Source organism: Echinococcus granulosus (genome assembly GCF_000524195.1).
Source record: "Echinococcus granulosus chromosome Unknown EG_S00025, whole genome shotgun sequence".
In the NCBI taxonomy this organism is placed as follows: Eukaryota; Metazoa; Platyhelminthes; class Cestoda; order Cyclophyllidea; family Taeniidae; genus Echinococcus; species Echinococcus granulosus.
Window position 1 is genome coordinate 456572 of NW_020170405.1, and position 26148 is coordinate 482719.

General features: G+C 42.4%; 2 protein-coding genes across 2 annotated transcripts in view; both read right to left on the reverse strand. All coding sequences in view use genetic code 11, as the record gives it.

The window, feature by feature from the left end:
- Positions 1–3703: 3703 nt before the first annotated feature.
- Positions 3704–6156, reverse strand: EGR_04194 (Ferrochelatase; the record flags this gene model as incomplete). The annotated part of the gene is made up of 6 exons (XM_024493443.1): positions 3704–3913; positions 4860–5152; positions 5235–5605; positions 5679–5900; positions 5930–6046; positions 6086–6156. The coding sequence occupies 6 exons, from the start codon at positions 6154–6156 to the stop codon at positions 3704–3706; spliced, it is 1284 nt and encodes a 427-aa protein (XP_024352144.1).
- A 1677-nt stretch (positions 6157–7833) lies between these two features.
- Positions 7834–26148, reverse strand: part of EGR_04195 (hypothetical protein) — a gene marked incomplete at both ends in the record, with an annotated part of 20880 nt that continues 2565 nt past the window's right edge. Inside the window, 18 exons of the mRNA XM_024493444.1 lie at positions 7834–7992; positions 8164–8330; positions 11317–11440; positions 11540–11677; positions 18182–18677; positions 20424–20500; positions 21034–21175; positions 21308–21691; positions 21768–21979; positions 22550–23027; positions 23112–23202; positions 23270–23336; positions 24058–24219; positions 24298–24370; positions 24902–25050; positions 25264–25391; positions 25568–25857; positions 25913–26143. Of these exons, the coding sequence (XP_024352145.1) occupies positions 7834–7992; positions 8164–8330; positions 11317–11440; positions 11540–11677; positions 18182–18677; positions 20424–20500; positions 21034–21175; positions 21308–21691; positions 21768–21979; positions 22550–23027; positions 23112–23202; positions 23270–23336; positions 24058–24219; positions 24298–24370; positions 24902–25050; positions 25264–25391; positions 25568–25857; positions 25913–26143 (3568 nt within the window). The remainder of the gene's footprint in view (positions 7993–8163; positions 8331–11316; positions 11441–11539; positions 11678–18181; positions 18678–20423; positions 20501–21033; positions 21176–21307; positions 21692–21767; positions 21980–22549; positions 23028–23111; positions 23203–23269; positions 23337–24057; positions 24220–24297; positions 24371–24901; positions 25051–25263; positions 25392–25567; positions 25858–25912; positions 26144–26148) is intronic.

Sequence of the window (26148 nt, forward strand, 5' to 3'; positions counted from 1 at the left end):
TCTCGCCATCCATTTGCTTCCACCAACTCGCCATACTTTTAAATGCTATTAACTAAAGTAAAGCTTTTTTGTATGTTGGGCATTAGAGTCCCAGAGGAACTCCAGGAAAGCCGAACAGCAAAGTACCGCGCACCTGAAAGCCGTATTTTCTGGCAGGACCGGCGTTTCATTAGGAAAGCTGAAAAGTGTCATTGGGTGTGGGCTTATTTTAAAGGTAGGTAATAATCAAAAAGTATAGACCCGAAGATGGAGATGTTTAAAAAGCACATACATTAAATGAAAAGGTGTCGCTGCATTTTGATGCATTGAAATGAAGTTTTGCCGCTACGTGCATTACTGCAGACTCACACGCCCCAATTCCTGTGCTCCAAAGTAATTTTTCCAATTAGGCCCTCGGCTGCATTTTTAAAAATAAAGCATATTATGTGACCATAAATGCTTTAAGTTGTAAGAATTTGATTAGCAGCAGGTTCTTATGAAATAGACCGCCTATTACTGGTTTCTTATTTAATGGCTATTTTAGGACCGGTAACGCCTCCGATAACCCCAATGGATAGGCTTATTTTATTTTCTGGTGGAAATCTTTCCTTATTTCTTGATGCACTCTTCGAAATTCTACTGTTTTCGAACAATACAGCTCTGAGCACTACTAATGCGTTTCCACCAATTTTGGTTTTGAGTGTCCAACAGAAGGTCAACGATAGGCAATGCTTCATGCAGACCTATATCAGAACAAGGGGTTTTGTCTTTCATATAAACTAGAGCCTCCTCCTCTCTCCTCCTCCTAATTCTTCATAGACCAAACACGAATTTATCTACAACCACAACCAGACATTTTCACCGCTTCCGAACCGTTGTCACTGTGATCATAAGAAGAATGGGAGCTTTTCACTTCGTTATCTAAACAAAGAGCGTTTAAGAGAGTTTATCGCACGTTCGAAGATTGTTCGAGACTTCAGAAATGATCACCTTTAAGTTGTATCGAGGAGTCGAATGCAATACAAACATCGCTACTTATTCGTATTTCTGCAATCTGGAAAAAATTTGAACTCGTTCCATCTCTTTAATCAAGTAGCACATGTGCTGCCTTAGATGTTTGCTTAACTTCTGATGTTGGTAAGAGGGTCACTTGGGCACTTTGCCGTTGTACTTTCATTGGGTGTGCTGGCCTCCAGGCCGTGCCAGTAGCTTCATGCCCTGCTGCTGATCTACAATACATATTCTGCCCGAGTATTGTGCCTTATTCTGCCCTTAGGGAGGTCTCGGATCGCTGCATTAGTTGCAGCAGAAGGCGAACGTTATTCTAGGGGATCTGTCCTGATTTTTACTGCTGGGTGATAAACGTTGGTGGGACAGAAGAGAATATGCTAGAGAGAAATCTGGATAGATATGAATGGGCGACGTTATAGTGAATGTAGCGTGTCAAGCAGAAATAGAAGCAAAACCCTATCAATACGGAGCTATTCTAAGCCCTATCCTTTGCTGTACGACTCTTCTTTTAGGCTATCGTTCGGACGATTAGCGATAAACATGCGCAGTGGCCGCCACACTCCCTGTTCTCCAGTACAGATTCAATAGAATTGGCAAGAGGGATTAGTGATGTTAAAATCAAGCATCTTCTTGGTGGCATGGGAATTCGATGACCGACACGGTTGCCTCATGGGCGTTTTTCGTACAGCACCAGCGCGTTGTGACCAAGAGGAGCGCCGGGGACGACGCTCAAAGGGTGGAAGGACTACGGAACACGTCGAATGTTTGTTTGACTCGCGGTTTTGATAAAGGGGACACTCGAGTGGCATCCGCTAGGTGGCCTCACCTCCAACCCACGCCAACAGCATCAAATTCTACTGCATGTCAAATGTATATATTCTAACCGAGTATCATGCCTTCCTTCGCCTTCAGAGTAGTCTCGTGGTGCTACAGCATATAGCCAATTCAAGCTTCGATTATCTCAGCGCTCTTTACCCTGTTCAACTTTTAGCTCATGCAGCGTACTTAATTATGTCTCGCTTCATTTACCAAATAATACATTTATGTGCTCCCCACTTAAAAAACCTCTAATCTGCTATATCAAATGACCAATAACGTTTTCTCTGACCCTGTACTATCATTGCTCTCGTTAACTAGAATTTGTGAAAAACATTCGACTTCGTGGTCTCTGTGTCGCCACCTACTAGGATAGCTAGAAAAAGCGGAAAAACCATCAACATCACGTCAAGGCAGAAACTGCAGTTTAAACGAATTGCCTTTCGCAAGAAGCTTAACGCCTTTGTTATAAGTGGATCATGACAAGTGAATAGAAGCAGATGACAATGTCAGCCCTTTCTTTACGCCTTTGTTGCAAATTTTCATATCAGCGGTGTCTTTGACTTTAGTCTGGATAAATGAAACATACCTGGGAATGCTCCCGGTTCATTTACAAAGGAGGTGTGCCTGAAATCGAAGCAACTGCTGTGCTTCCACTTCATTCCAATGGACCAGGGTGAAGAATTGGGGGATCGCATGGGCAGCGATGACCTTTAAAAACTCCGAGAAAAGTAAAAATTTCGGATTCGAAATCCATGCTTACTTTCCCCTGACATGTACACACCAGAATTTTGAAAGAGGCGGAACGGTAGGTTCGAGAAAGTTTATACCTGCATTTTCTAAAGAAACGGGTAAAATGTTCCTGTTTGACCAGAAAATCCTGCTATTATGTTGTTGTTTATTTTTAGAAAAAAAAATAAAACAACGTTGTGTGTGAAGCCTGTTTTTGAGTAGACACCATTTTCATGGCAAACCATTGAGAATTATGATTATTATAAATCTGTATGCCTCATTTTACAGCACAGTGCCGGGATCCTCGCATATTTTTACAGCCAGAAGCTTACCCAAATTTAAAAGAGATTAAATTTTAGGACTTAGTCGCAAACATTTTCTACTTCAGTCCAGGAAACCGAAAAGCCTAGTAAAGTTAAGTCGAACCTCCCCTTACCCTTGTAAATACATCTTTTAGACGCAAATCTGTGGCATGCATGCCGATCTAGAAAACTGCCTATATTTTCGCTTCGTCAGCGAAACGCAGGCAACACCTCTCGCCTGATTTGTAACAAATTGAATACTTTTAGTCCATATTTCTTCTTAAATAACATTCAAAAAGTTAAAATGGGGTACTGCTAGTTGGTAATCCCTTTAAACAAAGACGGCCTTCAAACTAACATGAATTTTATCTCCTGATGCTGCGGCATGTCCCACTCAGTAGTAAAAAAACCTACTGTAGTATTGGAAAATTAAATATAATTTCTACCAAATCGGTACTTTAGTCTCCGCGACTTCTACTACCACTTCAATGCCATTGACACCCAACCGTGGCCACAGCCTCCAATTCTTTCTGTCCGCTAGTATTAAACCATTCTGCTATGCCTTATTACACCTCCAAAGGCGAGTCGAGATGGCGTAATGTAACTCAGATGCACGACAGATATGAGTTTGAATCTAAACGCTTACAATGCTACTTTGGAGTCGGAAATTTACCTTTCATGCAGCAAGAGAGCAGATGCTCTTCGAAGTCCACCCAAACCATGCTACTCGCAAGACAAAAGTAGGCAACTGGCCCAATCGAAAACGGAAGCATGCGTGCATGTGAAATAAAAATACGCTAATTTATTGAAACTGACTAAGGGGTCAACAAGGACAAAAAGCAGAGGCACGATGGGGAAGATGGCTAAAGAACCTTTCTATAGGTAGTGATGGTGGTAGCGACGTCATGGAAGGCCTGGGATCGAGTCCACGCCCGGAGACGCTCCGCCTCGCCTGCAATGAAGTGACGTACCTTCGAACAGCGGTCGTTTGTGCATCCTGGACAGCGCAGGAAGAACTGTCGCGAAGCAACCTCCCCACTGCGCAAGTGTCTTGCCACCAGATTCGCCATTCCCTAAATACAACGAAGGCATCAATCCGACCTGTTTCAAATATGGTAGCCGTCAATCACTAGGGTAAAATGTTTATTTAACCTCGTGAATATGAAAATATGGTAATGGCACTTTTAATGGCTTATCATATCTACCAATGGTAGGTACGCTAATAAATCCGCCCAGTTCCAAGGAAACGCCTGCTATGGGTGTGTAAGGCTTGCGCTCCCGCGGTGTGTACCACAAACGCTACACATCTGGCAATATTGCCATAACTCAAGAATTTTAGTTAATATCGGTAACTGCATAGACGGCAAATTTGCAAAGTATTATACCAACTCTGCTTTGCAACTACACAAGTGCTTTGAATGCGATGAAGTCCAAATCAGTCACCATTTCCGTTAAATGTAAGAAAGGCACGGCACGGACTTCCACGGAATCGTACTGTTTGCTCTAATGTACTCAGTTTCGCGAGCAGACAACAAAAAGCACCATTCTTTGAGCAGTTTAAGCCAATTATTCCCAGCGATTTTAATCACAGTGGTGCCTTCAGAACTTTCATTGGAGATTTTAAACACTTCGAGCTAATCATGAATTTTCAGCTGGTTCCTTAACCAGTATGTCTGCTTCGCGACCACCTTTTCGAATCAATAGTTTTATTTCATTGTTTTAAGGTTATGTATTGCAGGCTAAGCATCTGTATTTCATTTGACAAGTCCCATTTTTAAGTAAGTAGGCTCTAATAACGCAAGTATACAAGCATGCAACCCCAGCAAATCATCATCAACGTTTTTTTTAACGAAAAAATCGTCGTAAACAGCAAGTTCCTGACTTGATAGCTTCCAAACTGAAGTATTTGCAGTGTAATTATCGTCTCGAACTAAAAGATCCGCCATTAAGTGGTGTGCGATAAAATTCACACTCCACCTATTCAATGAGGCAAGAAAAGCGCACAAGATAAAAGCGTACCTGAATGAAGAGGGGATGATCATTAGGGGCAGAGGCTCGTCGGACGCTGGCCATTCCAACCTCCCTAGCCAAGTCGGAGCAGTAATTAATGTCCATCTCGTGGAGGGTTTCAATGTGTTCAGAGGTGAAGGCGATGGGCACGATGACAACATGTTTCCGACCGAGACGCGCAAGTCCTCGCAGAGCGTTTGCCGTGTCCTGTCCCATCCAGCGCCCCGGACCTACCTTCGATTGCCACACCAGTCGGTAGGGCAGCGCAAAATTCAGTTTCTCCATCACCGCGTGAACTGTTGCTGATACCTCCTGGAGAGTCACACACAAGTTCAGCATAAACTAATATAACATATCACCATCTGAACATTTGACAATGAGAACTCGCCTGGATGTAGGGGTCACCGCGATTTACGACCCACATTGGAATAGAGTGAGCGCTGAAGAGAATAATGGTATTCTCTTTGTCAAAAGTTGGTGGCAGATGAGAGAGTTCATGACGGATGTTCTCGGCCAGCACCTCCGCAAATTCAGGCATAGCAGTGGGCCACCGATCGAGGAATGACCAAATGGTACCGGGAGGTTTGGGAATCTCGCCAGTCTGAGACCTGGGAGGTGGTATGGAGTCAATACCTGCTAGACCGCCGCTGACAGGTTCGTTATAATGTGCAGCGATGGCATTGAAGCTACTGCCAGAAGTGGTACAGCTGTACTGTGGAAACTGACTGAACGCCACCACACGCTCCACACCATCGCTGGAACCCAACGTAAGAGTATAGTCTTAAACACAATTAAATCAGAAAATATTTCACGGAGAATTCCACGTACTCCTCAATTTCATTGATTGCCTCTTCAGTAAGTGGATGAACATATCGCATACCAAGATAGTACTTATGGGGGCCGGTTTCTGGACTGATTCTGTCTAACACTCGAACGAGTCCTTTGCCCTGACAGGTGGCCCATTGGATAAGTGGAGAACCGCCACCAATTTCGTTATACTTTTCTTGTGCTATGGGAGCACGGCGACGAGCAACCCATGAAGCAAAAGCTCTAGTTGTTATCATTTAAATGATGCAAACCTCTGAAATGGCAGCCAAATCACCTCACGATCATTAAATAGCCGCAAAAGGAAATGAAACACGTCTTCGGTTGTTTCTGGACCGCCCATATTTAACATTAATATTGCTGTTTTGGGCCTATTACACAAAAAAAAACACTTTACAAATAGCGGTTACCTGTCTACATTTGTATGCAATAATTTAGTCACACTGTTTTTGGAGAGGCTAAAAGACCTCCCCAATCTCATCGTGTTGAAGAAATGACCGTTAAGGTTAGAGCACCCTTGGGCCAGAATGGGCCAAACATATAGGCCAGTAGACATCCGAGATTCATCTTGGCTTGTGGGAATCAGAAGGGCAGACTATGTGGAATCACTTTCGTATAAGCTTGGCACGAAGCGTCTCAAACTAGATTGGTTTTATTTCGCGCTTTAATTTTTAGTTGTGTCACTTTAAAATTGTAATAGCAAAGCATTATACAACTTGAAACTGTTGTTCAGCATTTTGACTCTTCTACACCAAATAATTTAGTTATAGAAGTAATTATAAAGTCACTTTTAAGTTGTTAAAGTGTATTTTTGTTGTGTATTGGCTACTTCAGATACTATCTTTATATGCCGTAAACTTTTAGGCTATACGTTAATAACATCCTTCTTGGTATTTGAACCTGTTACGGCTTCGAAAAAGAATTTAGACAACACACAGATACTATTTCGCAGAATGCCTTAAAAAAACTCAATCACTTCTTTAATAGATTCCTTTGCACATTAACGTCTTAGACTCCTGTTGACACTCATCTTTTTTAGGCTTACGCCGTTAAATGGGAATTGCAACTTTAACGAACACTCGACAGGCAAATTATTTTAAATTAGTCCTTGTTATATCAACAATCTTATTGTTAACAGCGTTTCTGTTGCACAACTCATAAAAAAGTGGTCTGTGGAGGAAAATAACTCCTCTTCGAACTCCCAAATTAAACAGCCAAAGTTCATTACCTGAACATGAATCTTCTACTTCCCTAAATCTAGCTTAATGTCTGGGAAATTAATGACCCACATTTCAAGGAATCGGTGCTTGTGTTATTCGTTTTGGTAGGCAATCTGTTTTTACTCTAGATAACTTTGGACCAAGCCTTAGGCAAAAAAATTGAGACGCCTTGACTATTGCTTACCGTTTTTTTCAGTTGCTCCTCCCATTTGGTAGAGGTGTGCCTCCTAACTAGAACACCGCAAAACTACAAATAATAAGTTCCACCTCCGCAAGACTAATGATCTACTTAACATGAATTATTTTGTTTGATCAAGTGAAACCTTCAAACTGAATGTCCACCAGTAACCCAATTTTGGGGGTACCCACTCTGTTGATAGTCGTAGGGTTGATTTGCGAAACTGCCAGTGTTCTGCAGACAGCAACGTGCCTTCAGATTCTGTAATCCATAGATTTATACGCCGTCTTCTCAAAAGAAGGCACATGATGGGAGGCACTAGCTTCTTACCCACATTGGGCATCCTGTGCTTTGTGTATCGGAAATTGTTTCGAATCAAGTTCTGGTTCGACTTTGATGAAGCCTAAGCCTAGCCAGTCTGACACAATTCATTCCTCACCGATACCATGCGAATTTAACTAACCGCTCTTCTACTTGGTCTTCCGTGGTGTCTGATGCATTGATTAAAGCCGATGTAAAGGGCCTTAATCGCGAAAATCCACATTGCTCAGCGCACCTATACTTACCTAGCGTTCACATGAATCTGCCTACATGCCGACAAATTTGAACACAGCCACGTCCACTGATAGTTTTATTTCGTATACGCTTTGAAATTGGGGTGAAACTTATGTAAGCGGAGTTGGAAAGGACGAGATGTGAGAGATAGGGGACAAACAAAACCAGGTAGCAAAAAATAAGAATATAAATAAACTGCATAAAATCAAGAGTCTGCCACCACGTGTCCAAGCGCCTGTCCCACCCGCACCCTCTCTGCCCGCTTCACGAAAAACTGGAAGCCTGCGGGTGCCTCGAAAATGAGCACGATGGTGGAACCAAAGTTGAATTCGCCAAAAAGTTCACCCTTGATGGTTTTGATGGGCTGAAGAAAGTGAAGATCCTCGTACCCATCCATTTTCATGATAATGGGCATCGTGCCGCACTCGCTGGCTGAAACGGGATCTGAAGTGGGGCCACTGGCAGTGCTGGTAACCTTAACCCCACGGCGTGCAGTGAAAAGATGGCGCAAGTAACTGGGCTGTCGGTTAGTCACGAGATCGGGATCGGCGAATACATGGATACTGCCGACGTTGGTGGCTCCCACAGCCACGAAAGCGAAAAATCCGTGCATCCAGTTACCCATGTAGACGGCGCGTTCGTTGATGCAGAAAACCCCATTCAACCAACTCGTCACGAGAGAAGAAACGGAGAAAAGGCGACCTATGGTAGCGCAAAATTAACAGATTATTGAACCGAAATTTTTAAAAGAATAAATTTATTACATTTGGTGGACGCGGTCCATTATTATGGACTAGTGTCCATGAAATCCCACGCAAACAACGCCCGAACTTATTCGGAAAACATCTAACTGATACCCAAAGTTTGAAGCTCTCTCCATATGCCTAAAAGTGCTGCATAGACTGAAAGAAATATTGTCTGCTTCAGTGCCACAATTGGAATCAGTTTATCTGGTCATGGACGAGGTGGGCGAATCATTCAAGCTAGGTATTATTGCGAACTCAAGTCACACAGCCATTGCTCCGCTTTCTTTTCTTAAATGGGCCATTAACTGCTCCAAACCTTTCTAAAAGGTAAAGCACAAACCTGGCCCGCGTTTACCTAATTTTAAATGAAAAACTGACTTTGAATGTGAGCTTGCTTTGCATAACCAGTTAAATGATAAAGGAAGCCCATCTTTTGTCGTGCTCAACTGAACATGTTTATTCCACTTAAATTGTGTGGCTGCCATGGCTGTGAGCTGCTTCACGTCATCATAGGCGATTCTGGTGCAGTAAACCCTCCACCCACAAAAATATTTCATTTTGCCCTGAACTTCATCAGTTGACTCGGATGATTCACTTCATGCCGAAGGATTCTGGGTGATACCACTCATTACTGTAATGACGGATAAGTTTTAAGTAGCTTTTCTGTAGGTGGCCTCTAAAGCCTCAATCACGCATTCACAAATACCGGAATTCTTCCGAAGTGACCTTGTTCATATTCTATTATTCAGAAACAATTTTTGAAATTTTGCCATGAGAAATCCAGCACAAAATTCACAATAAGCGTCCTTCTTCAGAATGTGATCCTTATGTCTAGTTTCAGGAAAAAAACCACCAGGTTGGGCCGATTCGTCTACTGGCCATTTTTCCGTCTAAAAATCGAGTAGTCTGAAGTAGAATATTCTCGTTTTAGTAGTATGTCATCACATCAACGCTAGTAATAAACGCAACATTTTGCCAGCGACACAATAAAGGTGGAGGACTTCGCATGCCAGGTGAGTCACATCTCGTTTGAGGTCCCTTCCACGATATTTAGCAGTCCCGGAACATACTTGTTTCAATTTCTACTAAACCACAGCCATTTGAACTTGCCACTAATGATAAGTTCAAAGTAAGTTAATAGTTTTTTACCGGGTAATATGGAAACAAGTGGTCCTGCAAGTGAAAAGAGAGATACTTTTGAAGCCGTGGACGATGCGAGTTGATCGCCAATGCAATGGGTTCAGGCGTGAGGAACGCAAATCTTCGTTTTCATCTTCCAGCAAGATAAGTATTGAAAAGTTTAAGTGATTCAATCGCCTGAATAGGTATCCCTATATGAATGGATGAAGAGGCTAGTGAAAGGCATTACAAAAGCAAAACCGGAGTGCGTGGTTTTTTTTTTTAATGGGATGTAATGGTATTTCACCATCAAAAAGGTCTCTACGTCAGTGGTGATGCCTAAAAAATAACCTAGCTAGCCGAATTGAAGCTTGAGTGGCCCATATTCGGCGATGTATTTAGGTGCCATCTTGACACCACCAGACGTACTCCAATAGGATACTTGAGATGACTCCTGTTTTCAAAAAGACGACAAAGCAATTATTTATCTGTTATCACTCCACGATTGGGATGATTATTTGAGGTTAAAATTATGCGACAATAACTGGGGATGGGTCGCTTCAAGGAAGCTATTTTCAAGCGGACTCACGATAAGAAGGAGGTGCTAAACACTGGAAGAAGAATACATTCTGAGGGAACCACAGACACGTTACAAGCACTAGTGGATTTAATGAAGTAAATCAAAGAGTACATCCTCTTTTACTTTCCTAAATGTCATCTCAACGCTTGTCAATTTGGTAGGAGAAACTTGGTTCATTTGATTGGATCAAATTGACGATACCATCTTTGAGGAAAAATCACGGTTCTGATAACGATAGAAGAAGACCCATTCTTTAAAAATGGTTGTTATTATTCAACGTAAACCAAGAACTTACTAAAAGAAAAGGAGGAATGTGGTTTTAACCCGTAGGATTAGGTTTAAAATCAGTTGGATTTTATACTCGTCACTAAGTTTCCTATTTTTATCGAACCGCAAGCAGGTATTTCGGTGCGAATTCGGCAAAATTTGGGACATTTGTATCGGAACGACTGAATTTAATGAAATAAAAGAAATGCAGTGTGGAATAAATTATCAGTTTATTTTGAATAATTGAGCTTGCAGTAGATGTGGAATTAAAAGTTTTCACGCTCCTTCTTGATACCGCAATGCTTATGATTTCCTGCCCACTTTGAAGCATAAGTTTGCAAGTGTGGGATGAATTTCCTCCCTTTTTTGCGCTTTCATTTCCACGTCCCGTTTACTATTTCAAAGTCCAAAATGAAACAAATATCTCGCGCAAAAAATGTTACCACTCGACCGGCTTTCGAGTGCAGATTTGAAAAGTGGAAGCCAGATGCTTAATAAAAAGGGCATTTAATTTTCAACAATAATTTATCCCTGCCTCCAAAAATTCACTTTCTTAACAATTTCAGCCTTTAAAGAAATTTAGGGAAAAAAGTCTCAAGACACTTGACGATTTTCATCCACAGCCTTGACCAAGGAGCGTATGACTGTGACAGTGGGCTTTTTGGTACCATAAAGTCGTCCATCAAAGCTAGGGCTCATTTCACAAATTATCGGTGGCTTTTAGAACGGTATTTTGGTTTCAGGAATGGCGACACTTCTATTCGCAATTTTGTAGAACTCAGCCCTTTTCAGATGAATGAACTGCAATTGATGGCTTCATTTAGTTCGCCTTCTCGCAGTTTTATTGTCATAAGATTCTTGAGATCTCCCACCACCAGTTTTAAATTATCTGTATCGAATCTCTGACTAAAATACTCGCTCCTCGATTGCCATTTCAAGACTTAGGTCAAAAACCCAAAATCCAGCACACACGTACCAGGAAAATGCCGCCTCATGTCGACGTTCCAGTCGGCAGGGGAATGAAAGCAATGGTAGTCGCCTGGCGCAAGGTAGATGGCGCAATGGTAAAGGCTTTTGGTAGCCTCATCAGGGCCTCCCTCCTGGGCCGATGGTGACTTGGAGGATCCTCCCATTTCCACCGCCCCGTCTTCACGACACAGAGTGTCTAGCCGCGAAGGCAGAGTGGTGACTCGTCGTACACTGAGGTCATGGCATCGCTCCAGACGCTCATGGGGACCTAGGAGTGCTCGCAGGGTGTAAGCCAGACCCTTAACCTGCTCCAAATGTCCCTCGTCAACTTTTCCACAGGAGATCACCTTACCATCGGCGGGACTTACCTGCAAAGCCGACGCAAAAATCATTGCGCTGCCAATTGTTAAAAGCAGGCTGAACTGAGAATGGGGTATGGGTGTGGGTAGATGGGTGGGTCCATTTGGTTGCTGAGTGCATCTTTTCATTATAACGAAACGATACAAAAACCAGTGCTCTATTAGGCACAATCTCCCGTAAACTTGAGCCATTTTCTCTTTATAAGAAGAAAACTTTTCTTTAGAAGCACTTACTTTAGAATCCGTTTGCATTAAAAAGCTATTGGAGGTTTTTTTATTTAAACGTTCAAATTTAGTGATCTGCTTTATTTGCCATTTGTCAAGTTACCAATAGCATCTATTCATGCTACCTTGTTTTTAACTATTAGAATGACACATAATTTCACACAGACACACAAGTACATCTACAAACCTCGCCTTGAAATGTAAAAAAAGTCTGCAGTTGTGACGACATGCATGAAAATATTTGTATGACGGTCACAGATTTCGTTTGTATCGAGATTTATTTAGAAGATTCCCAGGCTCATAGCAATCATATGAACCTGGAAACGGTGAGAAAACACAAGCAAATGGGTCTCTTGGTCAAAATCTGAGTATTTCAACGTGCTCTAAGCATTAATACAGAAAAAAATTACATCGCAAAACCACATGGCATCAGTTCATCGCACAATAAGTTTTCTGGTCGTAGTTCTTATGAAACCCTGACCTTACCTCAGATTGTGAAACGGTATATCAGCAGAAAATGAAAGCCATTGAGCTCGTCGTCGTGACTGTGAAAGTTATTTGAGTGAGAAAAGTGGTGCTTCTGCTGCAAAGAAATACCTTGCTCTGTAACAACTGCCTCACTTATCTCCACCCTTTTGACACCTTTCAGTCGACTACCGAAATACCAGACGAACGTTTCAAAAGCACATCACTTGGAAGCTCACTTCTACTTGGTTAGTGATGTGCTCATGACAATTACAGATGGAATCCCCTCAAAGCTGTTGTTACCAACCGTTATTTTGTGGCTTCGTTGCCACTGGGTACTAACAACATAGTTCATTAAGTGAATTCATAGACTAAAATCAAATATGCAGAAGTTTATTTTGACTATGATGGTAGTTAAACAAATTGCCGGCTTCAGAGTACATATGCTCCAACACAAATTATAAAAAAACGCAGTTAAAGCCAGTAAATAACATGGATTTCCTTACTTTTGGATTGATTTGAAATGCAAATGAGAATATTAAGCACCCGCTTCTATTCAATCAAGTTTCCTTAAGTTTTTTTATATCAAGTACAAAACTAAAATTTGCGTATTTTAGCTGCCTCGAGGTCCTTAAAGCATTTACAGTCTATGAACAAATGAACAGCCTCCCACCGTATCTTTTCTTTAAGATTTCAGTTAGGATAAATCTAATGTTAATCCTACTTATTCAACAAAATTATCGTTTTAATTGTTAATTTTAGGCATTTACATCCCGATTTTACCCAAACGATACTCACGGTCTCATGTCTCCATTTAAAACAGATTTCGAGACTCAACCTTCGCATGTTTTAAGCAATCTGGATACTCCCCTCCCAGTAAATAGCTGTATTTCCCTTTTATCAGACATACTAAAATATAAAGTTTACACATGGATACTTCAGGGTCGCCATTTTCATGCAATGCGTCTCCCACAATTTTTGGGAGGGCGCAAGTACCTAAGCATGATGGTTTTCCGCCTCTTACTATTGACTGATTTGCATACTTAAAGAGAGCCTAGATTACGATTGTTGTCAACCTTTTCAAAAAAGGGTGTGACTCAGAGCATGATACGTCCCCACTTCATGAAATACCAAAGAGGTGAGTGAGGCGACTCCGGGTGCGCACAGAACGGCATTACAGCAGCCCGCACGACCCCATTTGCATGGACTAAGGCTGAAACTATGGTGATAAATTTAGCATTCATGGAAGGTGGCCTGCAATTTCGAGGCCATGTGAGAAAAAATAAACACACATATGTGCATTGAGAGCCAACGAGTGTGTGGGGCGGACTTATGCTACGAGGCTTGTGATGAGGACAACCCTTAGAGTGTGATGAAAAAGTACATCCAGTATGGTTAATACTTTGTTTTGTAAGCTTTTGGTATCAAAATGAGATTAATTATATCACAGGCTCACACTGACTCGCCTTTTCCGCCAACACGATGCGTGACCTTATTCTTTTCTTCAATAATTGATGGAAGACTATAAAGGCCACAAATTTAGAAACAAGCGGCATCAGCGGCGGTGATCTCTTTGCTTAGCTCCTTTTCCGTCGAAAATGAGGGAAAAATCATTTGTAGTTTTGTTCAGGAACGTAAATTTACGTGCAGAAAGCGAAACAGGCCTTTTCACAATCTGCTGAGTAAAAACCACCGTCCATCAACACGCCAGGCTTTCATATGTCCACTAATATTGTGCACTAGACAAAAATTAGTTAATGTCCGACCATAACTAAGGACCCATTCTCCATCCAAAATTAACATTGCGAACCAGTCAGTTCTTTTAAATACTGTCCTTACCATGTATTGTCGTTCGCCAAGATGGTTTCATGGGTTAGATATGGATGAGCCTATTAGCACATGAAAAATCAGACGCAATATCTCTTCATACTGATGAAGAGACGTATCCATAAAAGGCTACCACCATACCTTCACCTAGCAGAAAGCAAATGAGATCAAAGTACAGGAGTTGATTTTGTCACAAAGATTTGCTTTGCATGAATGAGCGATTCCAGAAGTAGAAGAATCGAAATGTCAAGCTTCAGGGCAAGGGAATGCTGAATTACTCACCTAGGTGAAAAGATAGTTGTTTTCCGTGAGATTAGTCAAATGACAATGCAGGATGGAATGCGCTCTGTGCGCCAAATGACAAAAAAGAACAAATCTAGCTTCGTATTCGCAACCATGGGTAGTTAAATTCTCTTCTTCAATCATGTCATGTATGAGACACGTCCTCCAAATATCCTGAGCCCATTTATTGTCATAAAAAAACTATTTTGGTTTTAAAAATTGGTAATACCTTGAGTTCTGCTCAAATAAAAACTAAAGCGGTAAAAACGAATAAACACTTCATTTCAACCTAGTAACACTCCCAAACATCACTCAATGCCTTGTAAAAACCACGACCTTACAATGGAAGTCACTGTAAGATGTGTCGAATAAACATAAACTGGGTGCCATGGCGAAATGCGTTTGCATCATCTGCGACGCCCATAGTTTGGTAGTTGCCGACCAAAAAGGCTAGAAAGGGTAAACGTCATGCACCGGAAAAAAACTATTCGCTGATGTCGAGAAAGCGGAGTTGATGTGCCCGGTATGCCTGCCTATAAAAATACCGAAGAGGGGTTGACTGTATTAGCTTCGAGGAGTGCGAAAAGCGGGAGGGAAATGGTAATTACTAGACCTTGAACACACAGATCACCAGAAAGAGAGTGGAGTGGAGGTGTATCAAACACACACGAAAAGAGAAATGTATCAAAGGGTGCGCGTTACAGGATACGACCAGCGTGCCAGAAACTATAAATAGGGAAGAAATTGCGTAATATTGAGATATGAATTTGTTTTTCTGCGGTGTGGAATTAGTACTGAATAGCATTTACTGGCACAGCCGACTTCTAAAACGTGAACTCATTTGCGCACTTGTTATTGCATCTGAAATTGGACCGATGCTTACTAATTCCACCATTCGCTATGCCCTTTCATTTTCAAAGTTGGGATGAAGTAATAGAACACACGCATATAGGAAAAAAAAAACAAATCGTGAAGTCAGATAGTGCTGGTGACCGAGACTCTAGAAATAAAGGCAAGTCACGACCAAAAACTCCTTATTTGACGTCGGCCCCACAAACACGCTAAAGGGTGACCGAAATCGCAGTGGCAATATAAAGTTACCTTCTAGAAAAATTGATGAGTGAGATTGTTCTACGCTTCAGCCTGATGATACAGTTCAAGACTATTAACAGGGATGATGTCACGTTTGCGTCTTGGCCATTCTGCGCCCCCTCTACCCGATCAATCTGCACTAATCGTATCATCCCCCAGACTAGTTGACCTCAAATATATTTCATACACGCCCTCACCCAGTCAAACGCGCGCTGGCGTCGATGTTTACTCCACACTCATTCGGCCACTGACTGGTCACCTTTGTACTTCATTTTTTTGAGGTTTGGTTCTGTGAGGATCCGTGTTTCAGCGAATTCTCGTTGGTTTACATCGAGAAGTAAGTCCATGTGGTCAGAATTGCAGTGGGGTTGCAGCAAAGGCTGAAGTTGTTTATGCTAGCCTTGACGCTAATTTCACCTTTCACGACCGGACACATTCTCCAGGTCACGTTAATCAAACAGCGCTGAAATGGCACAGTGAAATGTCATATTCTTGCGATGAAAACATTTCATAATGGCAGAGGAACATTAAATTACACGGTTTAATCCAAGATCAGGACATGTGCAAGCGGAGCTAGTCCTTATGTTTCATCGTGACATGCTCGCATTCGGCGCCTTCGTGATGAGGGAGGTATAAATCTGGTTGCGCTAGCCCCGAGGAAGCCATGTTGTTTAACATCTTCCAACCAAAAGTCCACAGAGGCGGATCCCTACCTGTCAGATGCTTTATGGATGAAATAGCTGGTCAATGAGGCTAAAGCCCGATTTACCTGCATTGTCAGCATTCGCGAATGCACGCTAACCTCCTCCCACCTGCATTGCGAATTAGTAACACTTAACTATACTTGGCAGAGCCAAAATTCGGACTCTTCGATATGCATCCCCCCTCTTTTGCGACCAAATTTTCCGATTATAACACCAACATGAATAGCGTGAAGTGCGCCCTTCGTCAGGGCACACTCTAAAAAGAGTTCAAAGATCTTATTTAACCACAATGCCACATTTTGGAGACCTCATGTTATTGTGGCAGCTGTGGAATTTCATCAAAGTGGCAAGCCTTAAAAGTTCTGCCTAACTCATCTGGATTTGCTGATCGATGGTCAATCATTGTCAGATTGTTTTAATAATACAAATTCAAAATCCTGTATGGAGAAGGGCAATTCCCAAGTGCACACTTAAGGAATGTTTTTTTTAGTCTGTGCGCCTGATGTGCTTACTACCTTGCGAACAGGTGATCCACATGCTTTCATAGTGACCCGATCGTCATGCAACAACAGATCCAGCACTTGCCCCACTTTTCATGCAAGCACCCAACCCTAGCAAAGACACTAAGAAAATGAACAACTTTCTTAAGCGGAGAGCAGCTGCCAGAAAGTGGATTACTAAACGAACAAACCAGGATAATAGGCCTTTTCAACAGCCTCTAAATAAGCCTTTTGCCATACTGTGTAATTATCAGTAAGTCCCCTCTATAGGAGCGACCGAAGAGGTTTAGGAAACAGCCACACGTTTCAAAACCAACGTAGACGTTATTTTCTGGAAACAAAATGACAATACAAGGAGAAGTGCATGAAAAGTGCTTGCTTAAAATAGGCGGCTCAAGTAGCAGGATTTCAAGCTTGTAGAAAAGCAGACTTAGAAAATAATTCCAAGACTTAAAACATGGCCTCATAATAGTCTCAATTAACAAAAAGAATACGCAATGAGTTGGTTAGAGTGCGTATATTCCGAAACGGAAACTTTATTAGTTGAACTCGCAGTGAGAAACCGATTCACTGAGTGATTCTATTTCCTTTTAGGACACATGTTTTGCAAATAAATGCTTTTTAAGGAGACAAGATTTTCACCCAGATGAATGCTTATTTCAACCATCATGGAGCTAAAATGCCTTAATAAACGATGTTTATCCCCGCTAAGTCTGGATTTAATACTACCTTGAGGTGAACGAGGAATGATTTGAAAGGGTCGCACATACACAGCCTTGATAACTCATATTGATGAGTGGCGAATAATGAATGGTAGTAATAGCTGCGTTTAGATAGGCATGTGAAGTCTTCATTGCGAGTAAAGCACTGTTCCACATGTTTCGTGACCTCAAAGACGCAGCAAGCACTGTGAGGCCCTTCATATATGGAACAACTTAGCATGAAAGTGTACTGGTCCAAAACATTACCTTTTGCCCAATGAAGCGTTAAAACCACCCACATAAGTAAAAGAGTGATTAAGGTCAAAAGAAAATCTTTGTTACCTGTTTACTTGAGGTGTCTGAAAGTGGAGTAGCTTACATCTCGATAGCAAATGAAGATTGCTTCAGGCTGCATGCAAACAGGATCCGCATGCTTTTTAAAAAAATAATAAACACTATCTTCAAACAGCATAAATTCGTTTTATACATTCGAACGTGACTTGTAAAGTGGCTGACGTGATGAGGATTTAAGGATATGGATGATAACAAAGATGAACAAAGCATTGTAATCCATTTATGGCAGATTGCTGCCGCTCCTGGTATTTATTTTATTGCCGAATAATTCCTCGTAAAACGCCTGCCTTACAGCACTTTGTTGTGCTTTATTTCGACAGTTAAAATTATTCCCAACAGCGTGATTTATGGCAAATGACTTACCAGAGAGGCGGTAGGGTCCACAGGTCTAGCGCTAGGAACGAGGCGACGTCGAAAAAAGTGGGAAATGCTGTTGTACCTGGCCAAATCGTTGTGAAATTCAGCTTCTTCCAGCCTCGCACTAAAAATCCATGCGTACGCCCGCACTACCGGACCTCGCAGAACTCGCGGAAGTGGAACTCTGGACAGCCTTCCAAAAATTCGGGAGGTTGTGTTGAGGGGAAACCAAGTATATATCCCATAGAGTATGGCTGCTAATATTCTCCAATGCAGTCCAACGTCGTATCCATAGCCACCTTGCGTTTTCTGGCAAATTTCTGTGTGCGCATCCTCCAAAGTAACTTGAGGTCCGAATTTCGTTTCAACAGACGCCGATTTTGAGGGTACTCCACGAAGTTCTCGCTTCATCGTCGATTTTACTTGTGAAAAAGCAATTTGCGGTGGTGGGCAAACAGCTCCACTCGGACATATGCCACTTTTTAAATTGAAGTCCATCTGCCTTGAAAATGACAAAGACCACCGTAGCGACAGAAAATGGGCATTTACAGCACGTCCCAGAACTAGACACGCACCCAAGCCACGGTCGTGCTTTTCCAAAAAGTATGAGTGCCGATGTGTGATTGGCTTTTAGCCGACCCTGCTACATGTTTCTGCCTATTTTATTGGTTAGCTACACACCAGCTAGCTGACGTCACGTCCTCAACGAGCCAATCATGAGCCAGCTTCAATTTGATAGGCAAAACGCAGTTGTTTAGCTAAAAAACCTGCTTAGCGCGAGGTCTGCCATGCTTGAGAAACAGGGAAGTTGGTTAAATCTGAGCACACCAGAATATACTTGGAAACGTGTCGTGTTATTTTAATTTTGTGCCCACATTTAACAGTGAAATAGGCGGTGTATTTGCCGATAATAAGATAGGTTCGATGTCCGCCCCCTTCAAGTAAACAACATGGCTCATCGCATATGTACTGAGCCATTCAGAAAAGTAATTGCTCCATCTTCGTGGTAAATGAAGATTTTCACATGAAATCGCTTCCAGGTAGGTAGAAAAAGACACGGTCTAGACGCGTGGTTCCACACCATGTTAGAAATCGCATGAAGCAAAAGTATTTGTCGTGACGACACTAAAAAGTTCGACTTTTCATATGAAAAAAGTGCTCTGTAGACGAGAATTCCCAGTTTTATTAGCAGAAAAACACAGATAACGAGAATCGCCACGTCAGTTAGTAGGATGGGTGTTGTTATTGTGATTAGTTGTGCTAGCAACATCGAAAGCCCAGAGCTGTCAAAATAAAAACTGTTTGGTGAGCGCATTTGCTAAGTGCCAAAGGATGTTTTTAAGCTTGTCTACGACTATCGAACACACTTGTAAGCCTGAAGAGATGCGACTAAGTACTTTAGCACAAATTTTACTCTCCATAGATGTCGCTAAATACACCATTCAAGAGGGAAGTTTTAGGACTCCTTTGATCATACTAATTTCCAGTCATTACAACACAGTTTTATTGTTCAATTACAAGAAATACACAACTTAATTGGCATTAAACTCACTCAAAAGTTCAAATTTAATGATTCTAAAAAGTTCAAAAAGAACCGTGCAATGCTAAAGCAGTAAAAAGAGCGATTGACATTCGAGTGATCAAGGGCGAGCGCCTGAACCTAAGCCAGTGCGCTTTTTTCGGCTGTATTGTTGAAGTAGCGCCTTGAAAATACACCTCGCTCCGATGCAAAAGTGGACTTCCTCCTCAGCATCTCCCGCCTCCAATTTCAATGAGCGGGTGATTTTTCCCGTCTGAACACAACTAGGCTCATCGAAATCACTTGACCCCTGGGGAAGTGGTTGCGGTTCCCAGCATTGGCAAACTGCAAAGCCGATTAGTTCCAACTTAAGAATTTGAAGTAACCTTTGTCTTTTTAAACCTTTGATAAAACGCAACCCTTGGCGCGTTTCCCGGTGCTGAGTCATACCCCAACTACCACCAATTTTAGTCATCGCTGTCTGCAAGCGTCGTAAAACTTTCACGCAATCCGGCCATTTATCCGACGCAGCGAACCCAAGCCATGCGTGCATCAGTAAAAGCAGCGAGAAAGACAACCCAGCACTACAACAGAACACCAATGACGATGGGTGGAGAAGTGGAAGACATCATCAGCTCGACTTTTCCATGCAATACATAAACAGCAGCGCGTTATCAGAAATTGAAAACCCAAAGGAGAGAAAAGGAAATTCAACTCATTTCTGCTCACTCGACTGTTAGGCCAGATTCCACCTGACTGAAAACGCAGCGTTGAATGCAAACTCCACGCCGCAGGTTCACCACAACCTAACAAATTGAGAGATTTATCTAATAACTTCTGAGTGTTCTCATCCGTGAATCAAATGTCGTATTTCCCCAAAAGTTCACTAATTTTGCAACAAACTGTACGCATGCGCAACCCACTGAAAAAGCAATTAGAGCACAAAAACAAAGACACGGGGGAAGAGAGCACTACACAATGTATTTTGGCTATTAAAAATAGTAATAAATGTGGATTAGGACTGGTCTTAGCATCAAAGCGAAAAACAATCCCATTTACTACAGCTACGCTAGAAAGGTTGGGGGGCGGGGGGGTACATTACACAGCCAGAAACGAGTTTGGCAAAGCACAAGACAGGGAGAGGGGAAAGGAAGAGAACAAACGGTGGCTACACAATTAATGGCTCAATTTCTGGCTGAGACTACGATGGTGGTGCAGACCGCTAGTCATAGTTGCCATGCACGTGGAGAGGATGATTGTGTACAAATTCTAAAATCCTGAAAGTTGTTACAGATGGAAGAAGAAGGAGGGAAAGGAGGGAGAGAGGAGTTCACTTCACTTTATTGCCAGAAACAGCCGCTCCAACAGGGCTCTTTGGTGAAACATCATCGTCTTCGACGGGAGAAATTTGCACGGTACTCACCTCCTGACTGCTCAAACCGTTTCTACCTTCGTCACTCCTAGAAACGGCGACCGGTGGGCTAATAGGAAAAAGCAAAATCCCATTATGCAATAATCACATTGCAAACCGACGGTGGACGAGATGCGAACGCTCACAGTTCCAGCTCATTTCTAAAGGCTGAAACACCACAATAAAAAAGACAGGAACTCACTTTAAGTGGACATAAAAAATCCCGTTTACTCGATTAAGGGTATCGAGAATGGTCACAAAGGTGGGTGTGGGGAGAGCCTGACCAAGACCCAAAGTGGCGACCATTCTCTTCCCCTTTCCATTGCCATTCAATGTCTCCGCGGTCCTGGAAGCACCGAGGGGTTTCTGCAGTTGACGTGCCACATTGACAGCCTGCTGCGTGAGTGTGTGAAGGCACTCGTTGCTGTCTCTCGTATACTCGCTATTCTCACCAAAGCGCTCCAGATAGATAGCGTACCGACGCTTCTCGCAGTCCAACGCGGAACGAAAGTCACCCCGGTAGGCATGGGTTCGACTCAAAAGGTGCGAGTTAAATGCCTCTTTTAAGCTCTTTTCACCATAGAACCTGAAATACGGATATAAAAACATTATTCAGTCCAGTTCAATGAAAGCAAATAGATATGTGTCCTCAGTGACCTCACATTTTGTTTAACTTGAGGGCATTTTCAAGGAAAATAACGGAGGTGTCGTACTCCTCTACTGCGTGAAGCATAAGGCTAATATTGACGTCAATTTGAGCGATTTCCGGATGGACTTCACCATGACACAAGAGAGCCAGATACCGGGCTCGATAGAGCAGTTGAAAAGCGATCGCCACGTGTCCACAGGCGAAGCAATACAACGCCATGTGTATCTGAGATTCGAAAAAAAAAGTAAAGATTTATACAGTGCTACAAATGGAACAGTTTATGACTTACAACATTTAAGTAGGAATTAATTACTAGTATCAAATGCTAATTTGGGAAAAAGTAAAGTCGAATTTATTCGCCATGTTTTAATTCCTACATTGTTCTGCATTGAGCGTACACCTCTTAAGCAGTCTCCAAAACTATTCTTATGAGACCAGCACAAATCGCAGCGGATTTGATGCTAACGTTAAATGCAAATATCAGTAAGCCAGGGCACGACAATAATGCTGCTTTGCACACATACAATCAGAACAACTCATTATCAAGATCTAACGATAAACAAAACAACACGAGTTCGCTGCCAGCACAGACCCCAAGCTTACAGGTGAAAACGAATGGGGTCGACGATATGACACCATTGGACTTAAGTATGACGTGAAGGCACCACAGTGCACTGAAAACTTTCAACTGTGATAGCACGATACGTATTTGTGCAGATGATACACAAATCAAATACGTTATAATACGTATTTGATCATCAAAAAATTCGACTATTGTGCCGATCGGCTACATACATATTCAGCAGCGGTGCTCGGACTATCAATGCCATGGACACGTTCGCTGATCATGGTGGCGCGTTGCTGGTAGAGCAGAGCTGTCTGATGGTCACCCATGACGTAAGAGAGGCGAGCAAGAAGCCTGTTGCAGGCGCCAATATCGGGATGCAGAGGGCCATAGACGGTGTTGAGCAGATTCAGTGCCTCTGAGATCAGCTCAGAGCCGCGTTGAAGAAAGCCCTCAGCGATGTGCTTCTGGCCCGAAGTGAAGTAGCGATAGGCGTGGAAGGCGTAGGGGTGGAGGTGCTTCACTAACGGATAGAGAGAGACCACATCCTCAAGAGCAAATACTGGGCGAGAGTGGTGGCGAGCACCGTTCGGTGGGAGGAGAGCATACTCGTGCAAGACCAGTTGGATGCCCACTGCCTGGCAGAATGAGCGCAAAATTTGTGTGCGTGTGACGCTATGGGTCTGGCAGAATGTATCCACGTCTGACCTTGGAAGTGAAATAATCACAGGTGCAATGGTAATCCTCAATTTGTCAAGGTATTGGTAAAGGCTGAATAGGCATTACGCTTACAGTTCCAGATCAATGTGGTAGTATTCCTTGACTTCTTTGCTTAGGCTGGCCCAAAAAGAGGTCGCCGTTTCATTAATCCAAGCCATTTCCTCTATAGTACAAAGGCATTATCGTAGCGTGATCAGATGTAGGAAAGAAAAATTTGCCAATAAACATACCTACGGAGTCCAGTTGAGACTTTCCACGTTTCTTTCCCTTCTTCACTTTGTGCATTTTCTGAATTTGCTAAAGCAAAAAAAGATACATCCATCACTTATCCAACCTCTGTAAAAATGAGGTCTGTGTGAGTGTATGCGGACTCAAGAGTTACTGAAAACGAAAACAAGAAACGTGGACAACATAACATAACCACAGCATCCATTTCTGTAACACATCTCCTTTACTTAAACTACGAAGCACAAATACATTTTCTTTTTTCTTCCCCCCAACCTTTCGCTTTGACGTAGTTTAAAAGATCTCCATTGCAAAGAAACGAGAATGCAACTGATGCGTATACTCGTACAAATACTCAAGACGCCATTTCTAGATTCTGCATATTAGAGCAATAGAAAATTATAAAATAGAATTGCTAAAAACTCGTCAATTTTTGTCTGTTGAGACCACCCAGAGTTCGGACGATTAATAAGTATATCACACCAATCAAATACCGATTTTCGGTGTCTTATTTTAACTCCGCACAAAAAGAACCGATGATGGTACGAGAAAGAAATAATAATTAAATTTTCCTTGCAACGAGGATGAACCTCCAAAGAAAAAGATTTATGATCAGTAAACTCGCATACTATGCAAGGAACCTAGCCACACAGTACCGATTAGGGCCCAGCGAAAGGGGGGGTAAATGCTAATATGGGTATGGACGTATTGGGTGGAGAGGAGAGGTCATAAGGAGAGAGGGACACACCCCTTCCTGACTAAGAAGAGGAAAGAACAGGGTATAGGTACTCACCTCATCCACACCAGCAAGGGGTTGGAGTGAAGGGCAGGCAGTGAGAAGGCAGTTGAGGAAGTGGGCCACGGCAGCAGAGACAAACATTGGATCGACATCTTGAATGTATGGTTTGAACAAATGCTTGGCTGAGCGGACCACCATTTCGCAAACCGCTAGTCTCTACATGGAAAAGCATAAAATTGATTGGGAGCTTCAATGGTTTCGTGAACGCAATCCTCTTATTTAGGATAAACTCACGTATAGGTATGCAAGAGTGGGCTTATCTTTGATCTCCTCCACGATTCTATTCAAGTAACGAACGTTGATGCCCCTGCAAAAAAGGAAAAGTATATGAACAAAGACGAGATCTCTACACACTTGTAAATTAAACAAGTAAGCCCTAAAATGAAGACGACTATGCAAAACTGGCTATACATCAGTCGCCTGAATGCCAAGGAGCACAAGAGCTAACTTTGGAAGAAAATACGCGAGATTTTTGGTTTAGCACACACAGGTAATCCACCCAACTAATGGAGAAGTTGTGAAACCTCTTGCCAATTGTGTGGTCAACATCGTTACCTGAGGGCAGGTTATCGTATACGCTAAAATGCCTTCAAAGCAAGCGCAAGTTTATGCTCCATCAAAGAAGAGAAACCACTTGCAAAATGGAGTTGAAAGACACTTTCGGAGATATTTGAAATCACTAACAGAAAAATGTGGATAAAACTCATACGAATTTCGGTTCAGAAGGGGGATAAAACACGGTTCCAATATACCGATTCCAAACAACAAAGCAAGAATTAGGCTTCACATTTGTATGAGCTACTGTCACGCACAGCAAACATTTAGGTGGAACACTCACCTCTGGTGGAGAATTTCCACCAAAGCTCGTCCGTCCTGTGGAATGACTGTGAAACTGAGACAGTCTTCAATGAATGTAGGAATCTGGTGCAGAACAAGGAACTCGCAGATCTCTTGGATAAGTTCTCTATCCCTCTTAAGATCTTCCTCCTGTTAACGACAAATTCAAGTAGAGAAAACGTGAGATTGAAGATTCTGAACTTTGTTTAAACACATTTCAAGGTGTTATCAACAATAAAAGTGTCAATCGGAAGGTTCTACTCCAGTAGCGTAGTTATAACTTTACGCAGACAAATGGTGAAATGGCAGACGTGACTCTTACTAACTGCCACGATTACACATAGGAGTGAAAAAAAGACCAACCTCTTCCTTTGCGAAGGTAACAGTAGATTTGAAAGCATCAGGGTTGAAAAGAATTTCTAATGAAGCATTTTTAAACGTTTTGATGGATTGTGTCGCCCTCTTCATGGCTTCTTCTAAATCCGGATCATCTAAGTTAACAAAATAAATTTTGCGTCGAATGTCCAACAGACAAACAACCTGAATATCTAGGCTTGATGGAGGTCGTGGGAAACAAGCAAAAAACGTTATTAGCTTCAACATTATGGCTGAAATATGATCCGCTTAAATGATTGGTCTCTGAAATTATAAACTGCGAGGTACAAACCTGTGCCCTCGGTCATAGCCCTTCTGATTTTCGAGAGAGAAATGCTATCAACGTTGTCAGAGTGTTGAGTACCGCCGAAGCTTTTCTCCTGAAGCATAATTTGTTGAACCGTTTTGGCGGCTGAGTCTGCATTGAGTAAGAGAACACCATTTACATCATTGCTGGGGCCCTTAACCTCCTTCTCCTCCTCTTCCGCTTTCGTTCCTTCCTTCACCGCTTCCGTATGAGATGTTGTGCGAATCTTCCGCAATTCTTCAGCCGCCTTCCTCGAAAATTCCTCCTGACGCAAGCTACACAAAGGAATAGGTTTGTTGGGGTTCGAGACAATAAGTGCAATAAACGTACTCGCAGAAGGAATCAACTAGTTCCTGTCGAAGGGAGGGAAGGAGGTGGCGATGGGTATAGGGATAACCGAGTTTTTGCATAGTCTCACTGAGTGCAGGTCGAACGGAGGTAGGAGCACCACCAAGGTAATTGACATCGGGGGGAAAGGTATTCAGAAGATCAAGCAGGTAGGTTCGGTTATCGTTGCCCACAATCCCCTTGCAATCCACTGAGGACAGGAGGTTAACAACTCTGTC